General features: G+C 37.6%; 2 protein-coding genes across 2 annotated transcripts in view; one reads left to right on the forward strand and one right to left on the reverse strand.

Moving 5' to 3' along the window:
* LOC105200489 overlaps positions 1–18,445 on the forward strand; it is a 64,823-nt gene extending 46,378 nt beyond the window's left edge. Inside the window, exons 2-3 of the mRNA XM_011168064.3 lie at positions 4,725–4,962; positions 13,611–18,445. Of these exons, the coding sequence (XP_011166366.1) occupies positions 4,725–4,962; positions 13,611–13,942 (570 nt within the window). The 3' untranslated portion in view covers positions 13,943–18,445. The remainder of the gene's footprint in view (positions 1–4,724; positions 4,963–13,610) is intronic.
* The window catches only part of LOC105200488 (biogenesis of lysosome-related organelles complex 1 subunit 5), a 99,295-nt gene that overhangs the window by 69,369 nt on the left and 11,469 nt on the right, over positions 1–18,457 (reverse strand). The gene's annotated exons all lie outside the window — the stretch shown is intronic.

Here is an 18,457-nt window from a genome sequence, read left to right on the forward strand (position 1 = left end):
GCTACTAATTACTGCAATATTCCCGTGAAAACGCTGACGTTCTCGTTACGATAGCGAATGCATAAGTCACGAAAACGCGTCCGTGCCGGGTGTCCGGTAGTGTCTAATAAACGAAAATTTATCCCTTCGCGACGCGCCGGTTTATTTGCCGGCAATTTCACCCAGCGACGTGTCGCCGCGCCCAGACAAAACATATGTATTCGGCTTGTAATTATAATTTGCGAATTTGCGCAGGGTCAGCTGAGTTTATCGGTAATTCCTTGGACGGCAAGAATTATTGTGTTCAACGTGCCATGCACATTAAACGTTATCCTTAATTATACGATACTGAATTGGAGGAACAAGGTTACTTCAAATGCAGACATTGAGTGAGTTAACTTTTAAAAAAAAATGTATTGATTGCATTGTTGTGCATTAGTTATATATGAGTTGAATAAAACTCACCTAATTTAAAAAAAAATATATTTATTTATGAGGACATCAAAATAAATTAAGTGAGAGTAAAGCCTATTTTAACATTCACAAAAATCAAATACATTTTCTATATAGAATATATGTCAATAAATAAAAACATTTTTTAAACTCTAAACATTTTATATATTTATATAAGATAATAAGATCTGAATAAAAAATAAATTAAAAATAATAAAGAAACTAAACAAAGTTATCTTCTAAATTACTTTTAAAATTATTATCATAAAATTAATCATAAAAACGAAATTCCTTAGGGTTTACTTTATTATTAAACATCACAATTACTTTTAATTTGGTCTTTAATTAATCTTTTAATCTTTGGAAATTTTTAGTCATTTGGGTGCAATTTTAACTTCTCAGAAGTTAGCAGCATTGGAAATCGTTATCCTCGGGTGCAAGTTTCAAACATAAACAAACAACAATAACTATAACATGATCATAAGGGAGCTTTACTTGATGTGTGTGTGTGTGTGTGCGCGCGCGCGCGTGTGTGAGTATTATTTCTAAAAAAATATACTTATTCCAAAAAATTAACCTTATATATATTTATTATTTTCTGTAATTAAGAAATTAAATAATATTATAAGTAAAAAAACATAAAATAACGCATATTTAATAAACTTTGGATTTTTATAAAAACGTTTCATACACATATCTTGTTACAAAGTTTCTAAACAGACACATTGCTGCCGGTTTCAATTTCCTACTTTCCTACTTCCTATGACACGTCTTTTAAGTAGATATACTTACTCTAGGTGTAAAGCGCGTTTTTAAGTAATAAATTCAAAAGTGGGCTTTATTTAGTGCTGAGCCTCATTCGGCTCAGGTACCTTATCATAGATTATATTTTTTTCTAAAAAAAAAAAGAGTAAGAATGTTTTTATAGGTGTGTCTTTAAATGGACTTTTGCGCGAGTGGCGCGGATTTAGTTTGGCAATGCGTCGAGCTTAAAATCGTTGTGGCCTGGCGGTGGTTTTTATCCGATTTTATGCGGCGAATCTTCCCACGTGAAAAACTACTGGTTAAAATAAATGAACGTTAAATCTACTGAAGGGATATAAGATTATTCGGAACACTGGGCTTTAAAAGCCCCGCGCAATTGTTACACCATTTCACGTTGGTGACGCTTTCAATTTGCAAAAAAATGCATTTATTACGCTCACGTCATCCGAATGCATGCCACGATGAATATATCAGTTCAGTCAACAAATAATGCGATTTTTCTCGAATGGATTGAATTTTACGAGTGTAAAACTGGAAAATTTTTATAGAAATAAAAATCTAGTAAGTAAAATAAATATAGCAAACAATGAAAAGATAATCAGGCAAGCCTTATTGAAATAAATCAATCATGTAATTAAGTATTAGAATAAGATTAATTTTTTATTTATTCTCAATTAAAGTCTATTATTTTTTAGACTTTCTCATTTATTATATTTTACGTGTTCTTCTTTTAATAACATTTTCAATTAATAATTTTTCACGCGTGTTTCTCTTACATCTTGTGGCATGTAACGTACAAACTGGATCACACTTTGCATTTAAAAGTTAATCGGAGAAATGTCCAAGAGGACGTGTAACGTAATCGCATTACACGTGATAATGGTCGCGTTGGCTGCCGAACATCAATTAAACTTTTCTAACTACTTTCGTAACTTGAATGAAGGCTTGTGTTTATCCGGCTATTGTCAGCGATATAAACTGCAAGGCCAGCACGATGACGATGTAGGCTATCTGACGTGAGAGTGTTAGTCTCATCTTTCTCAAGTTGATACTGATTAAACTTCCCTAATTTTGACATACGGCTATCTCGGCATTGTACGTGTCTTATTTATAAGACTGAATAAAGCAACTCGGCTAAGTTCATTATCGGGCGCACATCGGGCTTTTTTAAGATGAATAAAAAGCGACATAAAGTCTAGCAAGACAAGCTTATTTATACAAACTTCGAACAACGTAGTCAGCATTTTTAAGAACGAAGAAAACTTTGTAAAGATTCTTATACAAAATTAAAATTATCTTTATTATCTTTTCTGATCGCTTGTTTCTTATGTATTAAGCTACATCACGCAGCATGTACTTAAAAATTTTAATAGTCAGATTACATGATGTTACAAAAATTATAAAATATTATTAGTTACCATTTTCTTAGCTTTCTATTTTTCATTAATTTTCTAATTTTTCTAATTAAAAAATTCGTACTTATAACTCGGTGTTATCATAGCGTTTGATTTTCGTCCGATTCGATACTATCATTTGCACGCAGTAGCGACGTTTGTTGCAAAAAAATCACAGTTTCAACGACCGTGATTGTTCATGCAACGAGATTCTCACGAAAGGACAATTGAAATTTTTTTGCGGTCCATTCGACAAAGGCCATATTTATTATCTCGTTAATTTTAATCCCCCAACCACGCCGCGTGACCCAGTATCGCGTACACCTCGACGACAATGATTTACGGCGCTTTTCCGGTACAATAAAGCCGGGATGTGTACGCACGTACACACATATATGCGCGCAATACGCAGTTCTATTCGGCAAAAACGAGAATCGCGTCTACTTCTATTTTGCCCACTTCATTTATACACAGAGTGCTCCAAAATTACTGACTGTCGTTTTCGCCAAAAATCGTTCGATCTGTGAAAATATGGCAAAAAAATATCAAATTTTTGTATTTTTCAAATAATTAACGATGGAGCACATAGAGAACTTTCAACAAATTCTCCCTCTCTCTCTCTCTCTCTCTCTCTTTCTTATTTTCTTTCCTTCTCTTTTTCTCTAAGGATTTTAAAAAGGAAAATAGATGAGAAAAGACTAATAAGCACAAAGTTAATAAGAATGATATCTCGCGTATTGCGCTTTCCATGAATATCTTTAAAGGTAACGGAGACGCGTTTGCACGAGACTGGAAACTCATTGGTATCGCGAAGGCGAGACAGCTGGAGGAGCCTTTATGAACCTCGGACCTTTGCAGAGATTATTATAGTCATTGTTCAACGAACTCTCCTTAGCTAGTTCCCGCGGGCAAAACTGAGTATCGCACCATCTGAGCTCAACAAGTTGATAATCTGCATCACCGTAGTATATCAATTTCGGTCGGACCTCTCTCTAAACGCTTTCAATGGGTACATTAGCATCGTGTTTAATATACAAGTAAATTGAATAAACAATTACCTGTGTTTGCGCATAACACGCGACTCCACGCGTAAATTAAACCAGAAGTTAAACGTGTTCGCCCCCCTACCCCTCTCCTCCGGAAATGCGAGAGGTAAAAGTAATTTATTGCACAGTGGCGAAAGCTGGTGTCACTGAGTTTGCTAAAGATCGAGTTTCTTTACAAAATAGTCATGTTACGCGAGGAGGATCGTAAAGATTAGCTTTCATCGGGATTTCATTTTGAGACCGATTTAGTCTGCGCTATTCGACGCCGTCTGCTGCAACGAAGATCGGCAGCTCAGATTTTCTCGACATTTTGTTAAGGTTAATTCTTCGAACGCTTAACCCTCGGCTTCTCCACTTCTCTAACACGCATCAGTCAACGTCACTACGAGTAAGATTGACGAACTCCCTATTTCCTCGGCTATTATATAATGCTCTATTTAAGATTCCCCGACGTTGTTTACCGTAAAACCGACGGAGCAAAAAGTCGTGATGAGATCGATCGACACTAGAATAATAAGGATAAGCCTGGCGAATAGACATTACGGATAATCATTGAGCCAGCTTCGGTATTGCGCGGCGCAATCCGATTAGAGCAAGGTTTCATGGAAGCAAAATCGAAATAATCGAGCTGGAAAAAAAAAATAAATAAACATCTCGCCGCCGCGTATTGTGCCGATCGGGAATTCGGCGATTATTCGGCCCTCGACAATATCACATCCGCGGGGCTTAATCACTAGCGGCCACGCGGCCATTAAATCGCCCGTAATTTGTTTTAAGCTCCTCACGGAATTATGTGTACCTACTTTCCCCTAAGTTACTGTCCCGAGTCAATTCCCATGCGCGCATTCGATGATATTGCACTTTCTCTCGTCTCTGTAAGCTCTTTGACCAATCTGGAACCAATTTTCCTCAAGCTAGGAATTTATCTTTTTTTCTTCTCCTTTAATATCCTGGGAATTGAGATTCAAGTGGAAATCATGTTTGCGGAAAGATATCGAACGAGGAATGTTTCTTTGTCTATTCAGCTTAGTGTGTTCTACTCAGATCCTTCAGGTCGATTTTACGTAACGAAAACATTTCGTTACAGATTATGGGCAAATGGTACGTCGTGGAAGTACTGGAACACAGGGTGGATCCCACGAAACCCGTGAGCAGTTCGTACATCGTTGACTCTTGTCCAATCGTGAGGTTGAGGGAGCCGCTGTGGGAGCATGCTGCATTGAAATTACTATGGAGCGAGGAGTCCGGAAACGTGGAATACACCTTCCGAATACCAGATATCTCCAGAAGAAAGGGCTTATGGCGGACTATGGCCCCGCAGAACGGTAAAGTTTGATTTACTTTCGTATATCTCAACTCTCAACTACAATTAATTATTCCAAATTTTCACATTATCTATCATCTGTTATTTATTCGGTGCCTTATGTTATAAATTTATTATCGATGACAATAAAATGTGAAGAAAACACGTCTTTTTATTAAATAAGTCTTCAATGTCGCATTAAACAGCATCTAATTGCGTGAGCGTAATTCAACAATGCTACGTTGCGATTTAATTAACATGTAGACGATGAATATTCTCTGCTAGAACACGTAAATTATTATTGAAACCAGATGCATTAATTATCGCTGTATGTACAAATTAATGCGTTTGCATTGTACATTTGACATCCGCAATGAACCGTGTAAACTAGAATCTGATGCAAATGCATATTTGTGTAAGGAGCAATTACATAAAATGAGGTTCGTGATCGGTAACATCTGACGAAATTAGGGTAACACGGTTTCAAGTTTTAATTTCTTTTGGACGAATTGATCAAAATCGAGAAGGATGTGCGGGTGAGCTTTACTTCTTTAGATCTTAATCGAATCTCTTAGCATTCCGCTTTTCTCGATAAGTTCCAAAGTATTTCAGCCATTTCAATTATAAGACGAGTTACGGCTTTCATCGCGATTGATTTTCCATGTTATATAGTTAGCTGAATTAAGAAATCTTTCGTGATAAAACTGGGATTCTTAATTTTTCAATCACCCTTGAGCAACGTTTCGCTCAATCGATCTCCTTCCAAGTATCTCTTTAAAAATGAAGAAATGAAACTACGAAGGACACTTGAACATGGCAAAAAAAGAAAAACGCGCACTCTCCGGTGAAATGCATGTTACAATTTTAGCGTACGATACACAATTTTGTCTCGAATAGCCTTTCGCAAATTGGCAAAATCAAACTTGGCTTACATCTGAATTTTTCAATTTACTTCAAACTGTAACAAAAACATGTTGCGCTTTTGTGTGCGTCATTATTTCTTTCTCCTTCTCTTCCTTCTTTCTCTATTGTGCCAAATTTTATTAATCCACAAAATATTCAAAAATAAGTCATAACCAATTTGATAATAAATTCAAATTATTTATGCATTAGAACGTCACCTCCTTTTATTAGAAGAAATTTTCGTAGAAATAACGATCAGACGACATTCTCGATAAAGAGAAATCGAAAGAGAAATCAATATAAAAGGATTAAAAAAGATAATCAAAGTTATTGAGACAATTTCGTTGATAAGAAAATTGCGGTTAAAATTTTTGTTTCACATGCGAAGAGCCTTTCTATTTCCATAATGAGGAGCGACAGAGGAAACAGATATATCCAGTGAGCAAACTTTGGCGCGGAGTTCAAAGTTCTTTCGAGGGTGATTATCATAAGCCAGTCCGAATAACCGATCACACCGCGCTCGGCAGACGGGTGGTCGAAAGTTTCGGGGCAACTCCTCGTAGAGGGTAAATTGGATTAACGATTCGACCGGGTTGATCGCGACTAAAGTTGCATCGGCATTAGGAACGTGCCATTAGGCCGGCGGCTCTTAAGATAGATATGCGCTTTGAATAGATCGTCAAACGAGGCCAACACCCGCAATGAATGAGCATTTCTCTCTCGTGGAAAAACCAATTGGAATTTATTTCTCAACGAGATTTGCATGGCTAGCCTCGGCAGAAGATGTAAACACGAAGCAAGCGAGAAAAAAAAGACTATAAAATCAAAGCAATATGATGTTAACGGAAAGAACGATTTTATTGAAGTATCTAAAGATTTAGTTGTACAGATTTGAAAAAAGTTTTCTTAGATCATCAACATGACATTCTAGCAACTTCTTCAATTCGAGCAACCTACCTAAATTATTTTTATAGTCTAATAAAATTATTTTCAGATCTGCATTTTTCTATAAATTTATATATTTTAGATATTTTAAAAAACTGTTCTTTCCGTGTACGTAAAAAAAGATCGTAGTATTTTAAATTCAAGTACATGTCTTTTTATATATTCTTGATCAATTCTGATATTGAAAGTTAATCGGTAATTATTGTAATAATAAAAGAAATTAATTAAAACTATTGTAAAATTCCGACGACAGAACCATTTTTAGTATGTAAGAAAATAAAACTGAAATATAAAAGTAATAATATTGTAATAAAGATATTGCAATAGATTAATGGTTGTTGTAGCAGAAAAGTAAAACGAAAGAAAACGGGTTATTGCATTTGTTCGACATTCGAATTGACTGATGGTAAGGATAAAGAACTCGAAAAGAAAAGATACGAAATTAAATTGGTTCAATGAAACTGTTTGGCTCGCTGGATACTTTCTTGAACTCCGATATCCTTACTATTTGCGTCCATTGGCGGATTAAAAAGTTTGTTAAATGAAGAGTAGAATGCCCATTTGTCTAGGATCCAAACAAAAACACGAAGATTTCTTTGTTATAAACGATCGTTAATGATTTTATATAATTACCATTATATAAAAGACAAAATTCACGAGCATTTTAAATATCTATCTTCTTTAAACATATTACAGGTGTGAATCTACACTATCTTTTCTGGCCAAATTGAAGTTGATGAAATCACTCAGTAGTGTATTATAAGAAAACGCCGATTATCTGGACTAGAGAATTCGATGTAGCTATTATCGATTATCCGCAGAAAATGTTCAAGAAAGAACGTAAACGTGATATTAAACGAGATAATACCCCTTTCTCAGACGGAATGTACAATCGCGCATCAATGTAATTCGCCGGAACACGATTCACCGTCGGCAATTAAAATCCCAAGACGCGCCGGCTAACGATCTTAATGAATTCGTGGGATTGTCCGTGTGATTATCGGTTAACCGTCAGTCGAGTCGAGGTAGGATTCAGCCGTCGTAAGCCGGCGAAGTCGAGGCATCCAATTACGACTGCCGGCTGTCGGAGAATGACGGGGAACGCGGAGAATTCGTCGCGAGGTGCTCCTCCGAGAAAGCGCTCGTCGACGTGGAAAATAATTTTTCAAAAGTCGCACGGCCATCTGCTCTTTCTAATTTCTTTCCGGCCGACTCTGCAAGTTCTTCTCTCCGACTCATCCACCTACATCATCCCTTCCCGGTGGCAATCGCTTCGCCGAGTAGCTTGTCCGACGCTATTCTTCGCTATCGGTCAACAGCAAATACGCGAGCCAGTATAATAGCGCACGAGCAGACGCGGAACGTAATGCGGATTGAGGTCTCTTCGGGATTTCGTTTCAGTTTGCCTGCCCGCCGGAGCATACTAATCCGAAAACCGAAAACGATCTGAATTGCCAGGGATAATATGCCGCGGCATCGTGAAACTGCAAGAGTATATATCCGATTGATGCACGGTTAATTGTGGAGTCGTTGGAACTTTGAGAAACGACAGCTACCGAGTTCGCTCTCGTACTAATCCTCTCGCGAATGAATCTTTATTCGGGAAAAACGACGTCTCTGTGAAATGAGCGACTTTCACGTATCTTTCAAGTAGAAATATTGTACAAGTCTTCTACTTTTGAGCTAAAAGCGATACGTACACGTTATTTATAATCAGTAATGATAAAAAGTGCTCTAATAAAATTGAAAAAAAAAAAGTAATTACTTATTAAAATAAATATTTCTTTATCTCGTTTTAATTCACCAGTGTATCGAGTTCAATAGATTCGTATACAATAATTTTTGAATAAACTTTCAAACACATTAAAACTCTCTTCTCCGGCCAATTTAGAATCGACTTGTTAGTGAAAATTTAACTGATCGTAAACCCCCTTTGTAAAGGGAGCGTGGTAATTATCTCTTTCAAGCAAGAACGCATTTCTATTAAATTATTAGAGAGCATTTTTTAATTTTGACGTTTTGCGTCAGAAAGTTCTCGTTAAAACCAATTTTGACCCAGTATTTCAATATCGAGGCACCAGAAAAATTCCGGCGTAATAGAATTCCTGAGGAATATCTCTCTAGAGAAAGAGAGAGGGGGCGGGGGGGGAAAAGTAAAAGACGATAAAATACATCTCGATATATCTTTTCAGTTGCATATACAAACGCAATTGATTATTTTCTTTCCACGTATAAACGTACATATAGATTATAGATGTATAAATTTATCATGTGGCTGATTAAATTTGGGAACAACGTGGCGAAAAATAAAAATAATGAAAAATAAATATCTAGTATTACTCTGATAGACAAACAACGGGTTTTAATAATACAAAATATAATTTTAGCTCGCGTAGAATTCTCAAATTACATACGTATGTGATATCTTGAATATCTTGTGCTGGCTAAAATTACATTTGCGCGCGCTCACTTACACACGCGCGGTTTGATTACACAAAAGGAGCGAATCGTGCTGCATCTCGCGCAGGCTTCCTCAATCTGAAGAAGAGAAACGCGCGCGATCAACGGTCACTTTTTCGTCGGCGCAACATAAGCGACTTTATTACGAAAAGTTAAATCAATTTCGTGCATTAGCCGCTCCTTGAGCCGGAAGCGCTAGGACTGCGGAGGAATTCGCCCCGCGAGAATGTTTTTGTCGTTTTATAGACGACGCGGAATGAAAACTTTCCTCCGACATCTTCCTCTCGCCAAATTTAACTTCCCCCCTTCGACTTCGGCCGGGAATCTCATCAGAGCTGCAGCTGCCGTACTTTAGGCACTAAAAACGAAGATCCGGGGCAGTTTTTCGCGATGGAATTCATAATTCTCGGGGTAACGTACTTCGCGGTTACTGGACGCGATGCCTGACGAGACAGCGAGAAGACTCTGGGGAGACTAATAGATGTAAGTGCTGCCTACCGGAGATCTACGCGCGGTCGGAACAATTTCCCGCGGAGAAGATAAAGACCTCTTATCCTTGTACGACCGACCTAGTTTTCAAACTTGCAAACGGACAGCATTGACCTTTTTCTTCAGGTTGCGCTAGAGATGAGAAAAGTTGTTTCTGTAATACGTAAAAACGGTGCACTTTAATCGCGAGATTTGCTTAAAATTTAATTCAATTGAAATAGAATAACATTCTAAAAAGCTTGTAAAGTGCATTTTATAAAAACTAATCACCAATTGTAACACTGGAGCGAGGAGAAGAGAAAGACAGGAGGAGAAAGAAAACGTAATCATTAAGCTAATCGATTAATTAGTTTGCTTGTTAATTTCAGATTGCTCATTTATCGGTAAGGTATACTGTTTAGCTGTTAATTTATAATTGTTTACAAGCGCGTTGAGAGAAGTAAATTGAAATCCATCGCTCAACCGATCAATTTGAAGCAGCGATATACATAACGGGAGTTAGCAAATGTAATGATAGTGTCGCACTATGGGAACGAATTTGAATACTGATCAGGACAATGTATCGACTGAAGCGATTACGGCGATGACATTACCGGCATATGCAATTAATCATGTGCGTTGCAATTACCATGTCGTTTTAATATAATTTGTGACTTCGGTGCAATTGGAAAGGACGCGACGCGAGTAGATAAACATCTAATTTCTGTCACGGTGTAATTACGGGTATCGCGCCCTTTCGATTTCATTGCCCGCGCGTTATTCATGTCGCTTTGCTTAATAGCCGGAACAATCCAGTCGCAGTAAATGTCAATCGCAACCGTTTCAGTGAATCGTCATTTCAATGAATTGTCAGGGTACGGCAATGTTTTGCGGCGATGATCAATATGTCACATATCTACGTGAAACATCGTCGTTGTTTTAACGATTTGGTTAGTTTCAATTAAAACATATATATAAGGATTTCATAACATTTTGGTATAACTTTAGAAATGGAATCGGGACACAAAAATAACATAAAAAATTCACGTGTACACTATAAGTCAATTCGACTCAGTTATCGAGAAGTAGATTATTATTATTAATACTGTTACGAAACAGTATTATTTTATTAATACTGTTACGAAAAATAGCAAATATTTATATATAAACTTTTATTGGTGACTTTCATTATTTTATAATTTTATTGGATAACTGTTATTCTTGTAACAGAGTTATAAAAGTCAAAGTTTTATTTTTCGCCTATTCAATATCAATAAAATTATCTTATCTAATCGAGCAGAATTGACTTACGATACATATATAGAAACTTTTCTGTCCTGAATTCATTTCCGAAGTTATGTCCATACGCTATGAAATACTTGATAAAACCGTAAGAATGTAAAAAAAATTAGTCATGTAACAGAAGAGAATTTTTCGAAATTTTTGCTCTAAAAATAGATTATTTGGAAGTATCAAAGATTTATCAAAATAAAAATTAGCGGATGATCTGACAGAGGTGGAACGATCCCTCCTCCCTGCACATAAGTTTAGTTGAAAACGGAGCGGATGTTTCTAAATGCCAGTATTAAAGTGCTATCTCCAGTGAAATATTTCCAACATCGCGCGATGATCCCGCGAAATGTGGAATGCACATGCATCGCTTATGGTCGATGCACACATTACGCATATAGATTGTATACGTGCCTGCCGTCTCGTCTCCGTATATTTCCCTTCATAACGCTAAGTGCGTTCTCAACTATGTAATGAGCCGTAATATCACGTATTTCCATAACACGCGTATATTTTGCGTCATCACGAATGATCGAGTACGTCTAAAGTGCAAGTGAAGCCGTAATCAGATCGTTGTATAACCGATTATTTAAATAGCCATAAATAGTAACTGTGATCTAATTAACTTTAAAAACATTCGTTAACCGTCAGACACGAAGAATAACGCGTGATAAATGTAAACGTGAATTTTTTGTATCGTTTAAGTGTGAGACTAACTGTCCGCGTTTTATCCCGGTCAATTCACTTAGATCAAACATTTCTACAGATTAAACATTGCACAGGTTAGAGTTTATGTCTCGAAGTCCGGTGAAGTGGTTGAAACTTACATTTGTCAAAGCCCCCGACTTAGTCCATTAAACGTGTTCAGATAAAAGTGCCAGGTCCGTGATAAATGATACTAAATACAATGCTATTGGGTACTATTTGTTACTCGCTGTGGAAGTTTCTAAAGGAAACACTTTGGTTTCTTTGTAATTTCGTACTACTCGCATCAGCTTTTTTATTGCTTCGCAATGCTCGTGCTTATTATCCGAGCTACTTAATCACTTCTCAAATACTACAAGAAGATTAACCGGAATTCGAAAGCTCATTATACAGTATACCATAAAAATCAATTTTGTACAACTCGACTTTTGTAGGAAGCGAATCGAAATCCACACAAACTCATAATTTTTTTAAGGCTGCATTACATCTATTTTCAAAATGATGAAAAAAGAATTTGAAAAAATTGTTCTATATTGTATTTAAAAGTAATACAACAAATATTTTAATAAGAAGAAATGTACTAAAAGAAATAATGACATAAATCTGAAACTTTTTTATATATATGTAAGTACATTAAATATTTAAGATGATTTATATTATAGTGGGTGTAAACTATAAATATTAACATATTTATAAAAATGAGTACATCTTTAAACAATGCAAAACTTAAAAATACAATAATTTTTCAGTATCTTCTATATGGTGCGGTTACACAAAAGGTGTAAAAAAAATATTTGCACACTCCTGTTTGAAAAAATTTTATGCAAGGCACGAAAGTAAAATCAAAATGTATTTTCATCACATTCTGTTTACGTTTCTGCTAGTACACCAAATAAAGTGTATCGTAGAAACATTTTATCCTTTTGCGCAAAATTTTTCTAAAAAAAAAAAAGAAAAAAAAGGGATGAGCTATCGAAATATTTTTTTCCATTGTATAAACCTGTTATATGTGTGTACACACACGCACGCACGCACGCACGCGCGCGCGCGCGCGCGCGCACACACACACACACACACACACACACACACACACACACACACACACACACAGAGAGAGAGAGAGAGAGAGAGAGAGAGAGAGAGAGAGAGAGAGAGAGAGGTTGTATTATGTGTAGAACTATAATATTGTATATAGGTGAACTATATAATGTTTCGCCTCTTCACAATATCAGTAGAGGCAGGAAATTGGGAAGTCAAGCTTTCGTTACTTGTTCGATCCTTCTTTATTGTCGCGCTTTCCTATCTTGGCAATATCTTAGATGCCTATTTTGAAAAGCTCTATGGACCGAAAAGTCTCATCTATCATTCCTACTATTAATACGCGCGTATTTTAAACTCACCAGACTAAACAATCAAACTTGGTTGATGAATACATTTACGGGATATTCAAAAAATTTTTGTTTAAAGATATTATCTTTAGAATCTTTAAATAATTGTCTAGAATAATCTCTCGGAGCTTGAATTTCGTCAGTTTTTAGTCTTTCATATCACGACAAGGTATTTTCACGTAAAACAAAAATCCGCGAGTACAAAGTGTCCCCGCGCGCTTCTACCCTTCTTCCTATTTCACTCAAGAGCATTCCACGCGAAGATAAAACTACTTCGTAAAAATAGACTTGTCGTCGACAGACATTTATTTCTGCAGTCGCGACAGTTCCGTTTGTACAAGAGATTCTACTTCGTGCAGCGGACGGAAGCTGACGCGAAAAGCCGGGGCAGGAAATTCGATAGGGAGGCCTCCTCTCCTCCCTCTCGTCATCTTCCTCCCCCTTTCATCCCCGCGTCTTGCGTATCGCGCCCCGTTGCTTCTTTTAACCTGGCTACTGATTTAATTTGCAGGTAGCTTGACGGAGAGGCAGAAGTACATGCAGTTCACCGGCAGCGTACACGTAATGAAGGCCGTCGCCTCGGACATGGTGTTGACTTTCTGCTCCCGGAATCCCAACAATCAGCTCTACTCCCTCCTATTGTCACGCGAGCACATTCTGCAGAAGAGCGACAAACGAGGCGTTCACAATCTTCTGTCGCGCCGCGGCCTGAAGATCGTGAGCATCCGCGAAACCTGCATGAACGGCGGCGTCGGATTCAGACGGAGCGCACTCGATCTCATCGCCTGGACGACCCTCGTCGGCCTCCTCTCGTCGAGCGTACTCCTCAGGTCTTGGCAGTAGTGAAATTAGATGGACGATCGATCGATCTCGAGACATCCAAGATCGCCAGATCGCGCCTCAACCGTGTCTCACCGTCGCGTCGTGGACTAATTAACGCGATTGTGCTAACACTTTGGATGCTGCCACGCGAGTAATCTCAGAACATTAAGCCGGGTTACGGAAATCCGTCGACTGCACTCGACGTCTACACGTGCTACGTTAGTTGCCTATCTGCAAGATGCTCGCGCGCGCGCCAAAATAAATAATTCTCGCGTCCTAATTTTCCGTGTAATTTAAGTAAAGTTTTTAATTTACCAAACCGATCTCTCTTTTTTTTAAATTTGTTATAATTTGTTGCCTTATTAACAACTATTTTAATTAACAAGTATAACATGCGGATAAATTACTGAATAAAAGCAAACCGCAGAGTTTACCTTTTACGCGGTTACAAAGAATGAAATGTTATACGTTACACATTAATATTAAATAATGCAACATTCAGGAGAGTAATTGTTGAAATTTTAAACCAAAATAAAATAATTTAACAAAATTAAAATAAGTTTAATAATTAATTTAAATTAAAGTAAAATTAAATTCCAAACGAAGCAGTTAATGAGCTCTACTTATTATAATTTTCTTTTTTTAACCGTCTAGGGCACTCTCAACGTGTCGATCGATACGCAAACTAATTTTAAGCGAGAGAGTCGCATCCAAAGGGTTAAAATTACACCGCACGGCGACGGACGCTCGATCATTGACATCGAAGATTTCTTCCGCAATTAACTTAACGTCATCGTGGATACTCGATCAACATCACGGAGAGCGGAATTGCGATTTAGATCCTAGGTGTTCCCGGTCTCAGGTAATCGCACAGAAAGAACGAACCAACGTCGACGGGATTTGCGATTCGGCGACTTCGAATGACGATTTTCAAGGGGATCGGATCGCGAGAAGCGTAGCAAGATCGAGCGTAAGAGGAGCATCGATATCATCTGCGATTCCCATGCGGGGGTGCTTCTTCCATTCCATCCCTTTATAGATTCACCCCGGATCGTCGGCCACTCGAATATTTTTCAGCGACGTCCGCCGTCATTTGTTCCTGTACCGAGAATGAATTACCCATTAGGCGATTTCTCTCTACCTCCCGTCGTGGACCCTCGCGAATCCTCGTGGACATCGCGCTCTTCGCCGCTCCGTACGGTTTTTAATCAAAAGCCCCTTTGTAGCGAGCGCAAAAAGTTTATTGCGAACAAAGCGCGAACACACTGCGGAGTTCATTCTTTCTTCTCCCTTGATGTTTTCTTGAATTATGTGTGCTCGTGTCCTCTCTCTTGTAACGAATTCGCTGAACGACATGATTTTGCCGACTGAATTATTGAAAGGTCCGCCTCGATATACTACTACTTAATGCATTTGTATTAAGTAATAATTAAGTAATAATTATTTCTAGGCTAATTATTACTTTTCGTACGTAACGTTACTTCTTGCGACGCGGATTTAAGTTTATACGAACAGATTCGTTGCGAAAGGGAAAAAAAGAGCACTCTCCCGAAGTTTCAGCAAAGTTGTTAAGATCACTTTGCGTCCGTTGCGAAAATACGCGGTTTCTCTCCCCACACCCCTCCCCACTTTAATGGCGCAAATCTCAACGAAATCCGTAACAGAGGGAGAGTAAGAATGACGGAACATCAGAATCTCTCGCGCGAGAACCGCGCCGAGGATTTTCCGCAAATACTTTTCCGATAGCTGAGGGACGCGTACCCGTTTGGCGAACCCCTTGGCATCCCTTTGACCACACTGAGGGATGTTCGAGCGGCACTAACGTTTCTCTTTCCATCTCTCTGTTCCCCTCGCCCCGGTACTTGTCCGTCAGAAAAGTTCCCTCGAATTGCCTTATCGTGGGGAACATCTCGATGCCAGAGTCGCGTCCCGCCGATAAGAGCGCGGATTACGGGGGAGAGAAATGGGAACGCGAAGCTAAGAGATGTCTGCATTCTTGTGTGTCTCCGTCAAATAGACGAAGAGATAGAGAGGGAGAGAGAAGAAAAATGAGGTATGCTCTCAACGATTTCGAGTTCCACTGATGCAGCAACCTCATGCAGATTGCAGAACTGTCTGAACGGCGATAATGCCGTTCCGCGGGAAGAAGTTCCCCCGGGATTCGCTTTGCCTCTTTCGAGGTTTTTCGCATACGGGGTGCTCTTAAGAACGAGGCTAACGATAACCATGGTGCAACCGTGGTCACCACGGCCCAGGTCCCGCTAACGTCTTCAAAAGTGACAGTAAGACGCCACGGCTTACGATAAAAGTTGCCTATGTGCCTATTTGAGTAACAATTGATATACCGTTTGTACTATCCTTTTAATATTGCCTTTTATGAGAAACAAATCATCTCATATTTTCAATCTCATATCTTAATCTTGCTTTATCATGCAGAATATTATAGATACATTTTAAAAGGTTATTTGCATTAATTTTTTTTTATTGTAATCCCGATGTGTAAGTTTTTGTTTTATTTTTTTTTCACAAAACTTTTTTCACAAAAGTGTCGTATTGATCTGAAAGCTCGTGAGATCTTTTTCAAGACACCTTGTATTATGCAGTTCGGGTCACGTATAGCTCACGAATGTCGCGACGTCGTCGCGACGTCGGTGTCGTTCTGTTTCGCTCTGCGCCGCGTAACGAAATCACCGAAATCTCCATACTCACGCCTAGAATTTTCAAACGACTACGCAAATAGGTAAGCCCACATTTTTCAACAGACCGTCGGCAATTATTGATTCATCATCCTGATTCACCGAAAGAGACGAATCCGCACAAAACGAGTCTTTTACACGATTATCGAATTAGTACTCCCGTTTGGGATAAAAAATAAACAAATATGTATAAAGACCAGCAATAGCTTTGACTGTCGAATTTTTATACATCTCTCAATGTTTTTAATGTTTAAAAGAAGGAGGGATACACACCGCTTCGGAATTTTCACACGCGCATTATCGAAAAATCGATGTCTACGAATATCGCTTGAGACCGGTCCAACGTTGCGCATATTTACGATAAATAATTGTAATTTTGGCTAAAGTTTCGAAAAGATTTTTGCTTCAATTATTATAAAATTTGGCGACAACGTCTCTCTCTTTTGAAAAAATAAAAAACCGAATTTTTCAACCCAATCTTTCGATTTTCACGATGCTAATTAATAATTCTGATTGTTAAATAAAATTTCAATCAACGAGTTGCTAAATGCACATTTTTAAAATTCTCCGTTACACATTAAAATAATTCGAGGTAAGTACGCTTTTCGGAACTTGGCTCGTAATTTTAAGCGAAAGATCTAAGTGTTCAATTTAAATGAATCAGTACGACTGGAAGCCGCGTAAACATCATTTTTTTGTTGCGGAAAAGTTTAGTCACGATCAGAATTTTATTCTCCAAATGGAAGATGAAATATGTTTGATCGGTTAAATCGACGTTCTCTCCTTGCACCCTTTAAACGCTTTACAGAATAAAATACCGTCCGCGGTTAACTCTCGAGAAAGATCTGATATATGCGGTTTCCAGTCGCATCGATGCAAATAATCACGTCGTACATGAATGATTCGTGTCTCTGGAAAAAAAAAAATAAAGAATCGAACGTCGTTCTGCTGTACGACCACGAGACACGATATAAATGCATGTCGTACATGTTTCCGAGTGTTGGCGAATGTAAAATGACAATAGGTGTCAGCGGTCACGCTGATTCTGCGAGGATGGATAGGTGTAGCAAATCGTCGAATATTTAAAGTCTAAACTATCGAACCAAATATCGCGTGAGGGAGGATATCAATGTACCGTGACAATTTCACATTCAATCTACAATTCTCGAATGTTTTCTCTACAGTTGTCTAGGATTAAGAATGTCAGTTATCCGGTAAGCTACGCGAACGTAATTAAAATACATAATTCTTAGCGTTCTTTCCGTTGCATGTGACACACAAATTTTATTGTTAATATTTAAGCTTCGTTATTTTCCCGATTTGTCAAATTGATATGCAATCATAGAATTATATAAGCTACGTGCGTGTGCGTAAGGAAAATAACAGTTTAATCCAACTGCTAGTATAATAACTAAAACAGCGTGAAATAATTATTTCGCTTTGAAATATAAAATCGCCCCTCGAAATATAATAATTATATTTATTATTTTGTTAATTGTTTCATATATAACTCTATAAAGCAAATTTATTACTGATTATTGGGATGCCGTTATTACTAGAAAGTCTATTATAAAATAACGTAGTTGTTATAAAATAATCATATTTATATATATATATATATATATATATAAAGATACGGTATTATAATTATCGATCGATGCAATATCAAGATGCGAAGTGATTGTGATTAACGACGTAATTAAATTGAAAGCCATTGTAGCAACGATTACGCGAATACATTCCTTGAAAAGTCTGATAAGCCTGATGAATCTCTTGGATGATTGTCAAAATATCCAAGTAATTTAATAAATGACAATTAAGACAAAAAGTACTAATCTTT

Source organism: Solenopsis invicta, chromosome 6 (assembly GCF_016802725.1).
Source record: "Solenopsis invicta isolate M01_SB chromosome 6, UNIL_Sinv_3.0, whole genome shotgun sequence".
Taxonomy (NCBI): Eukaryota; Metazoa; Arthropoda; class Insecta; order Hymenoptera; family Formicidae; genus Solenopsis; species Solenopsis invicta.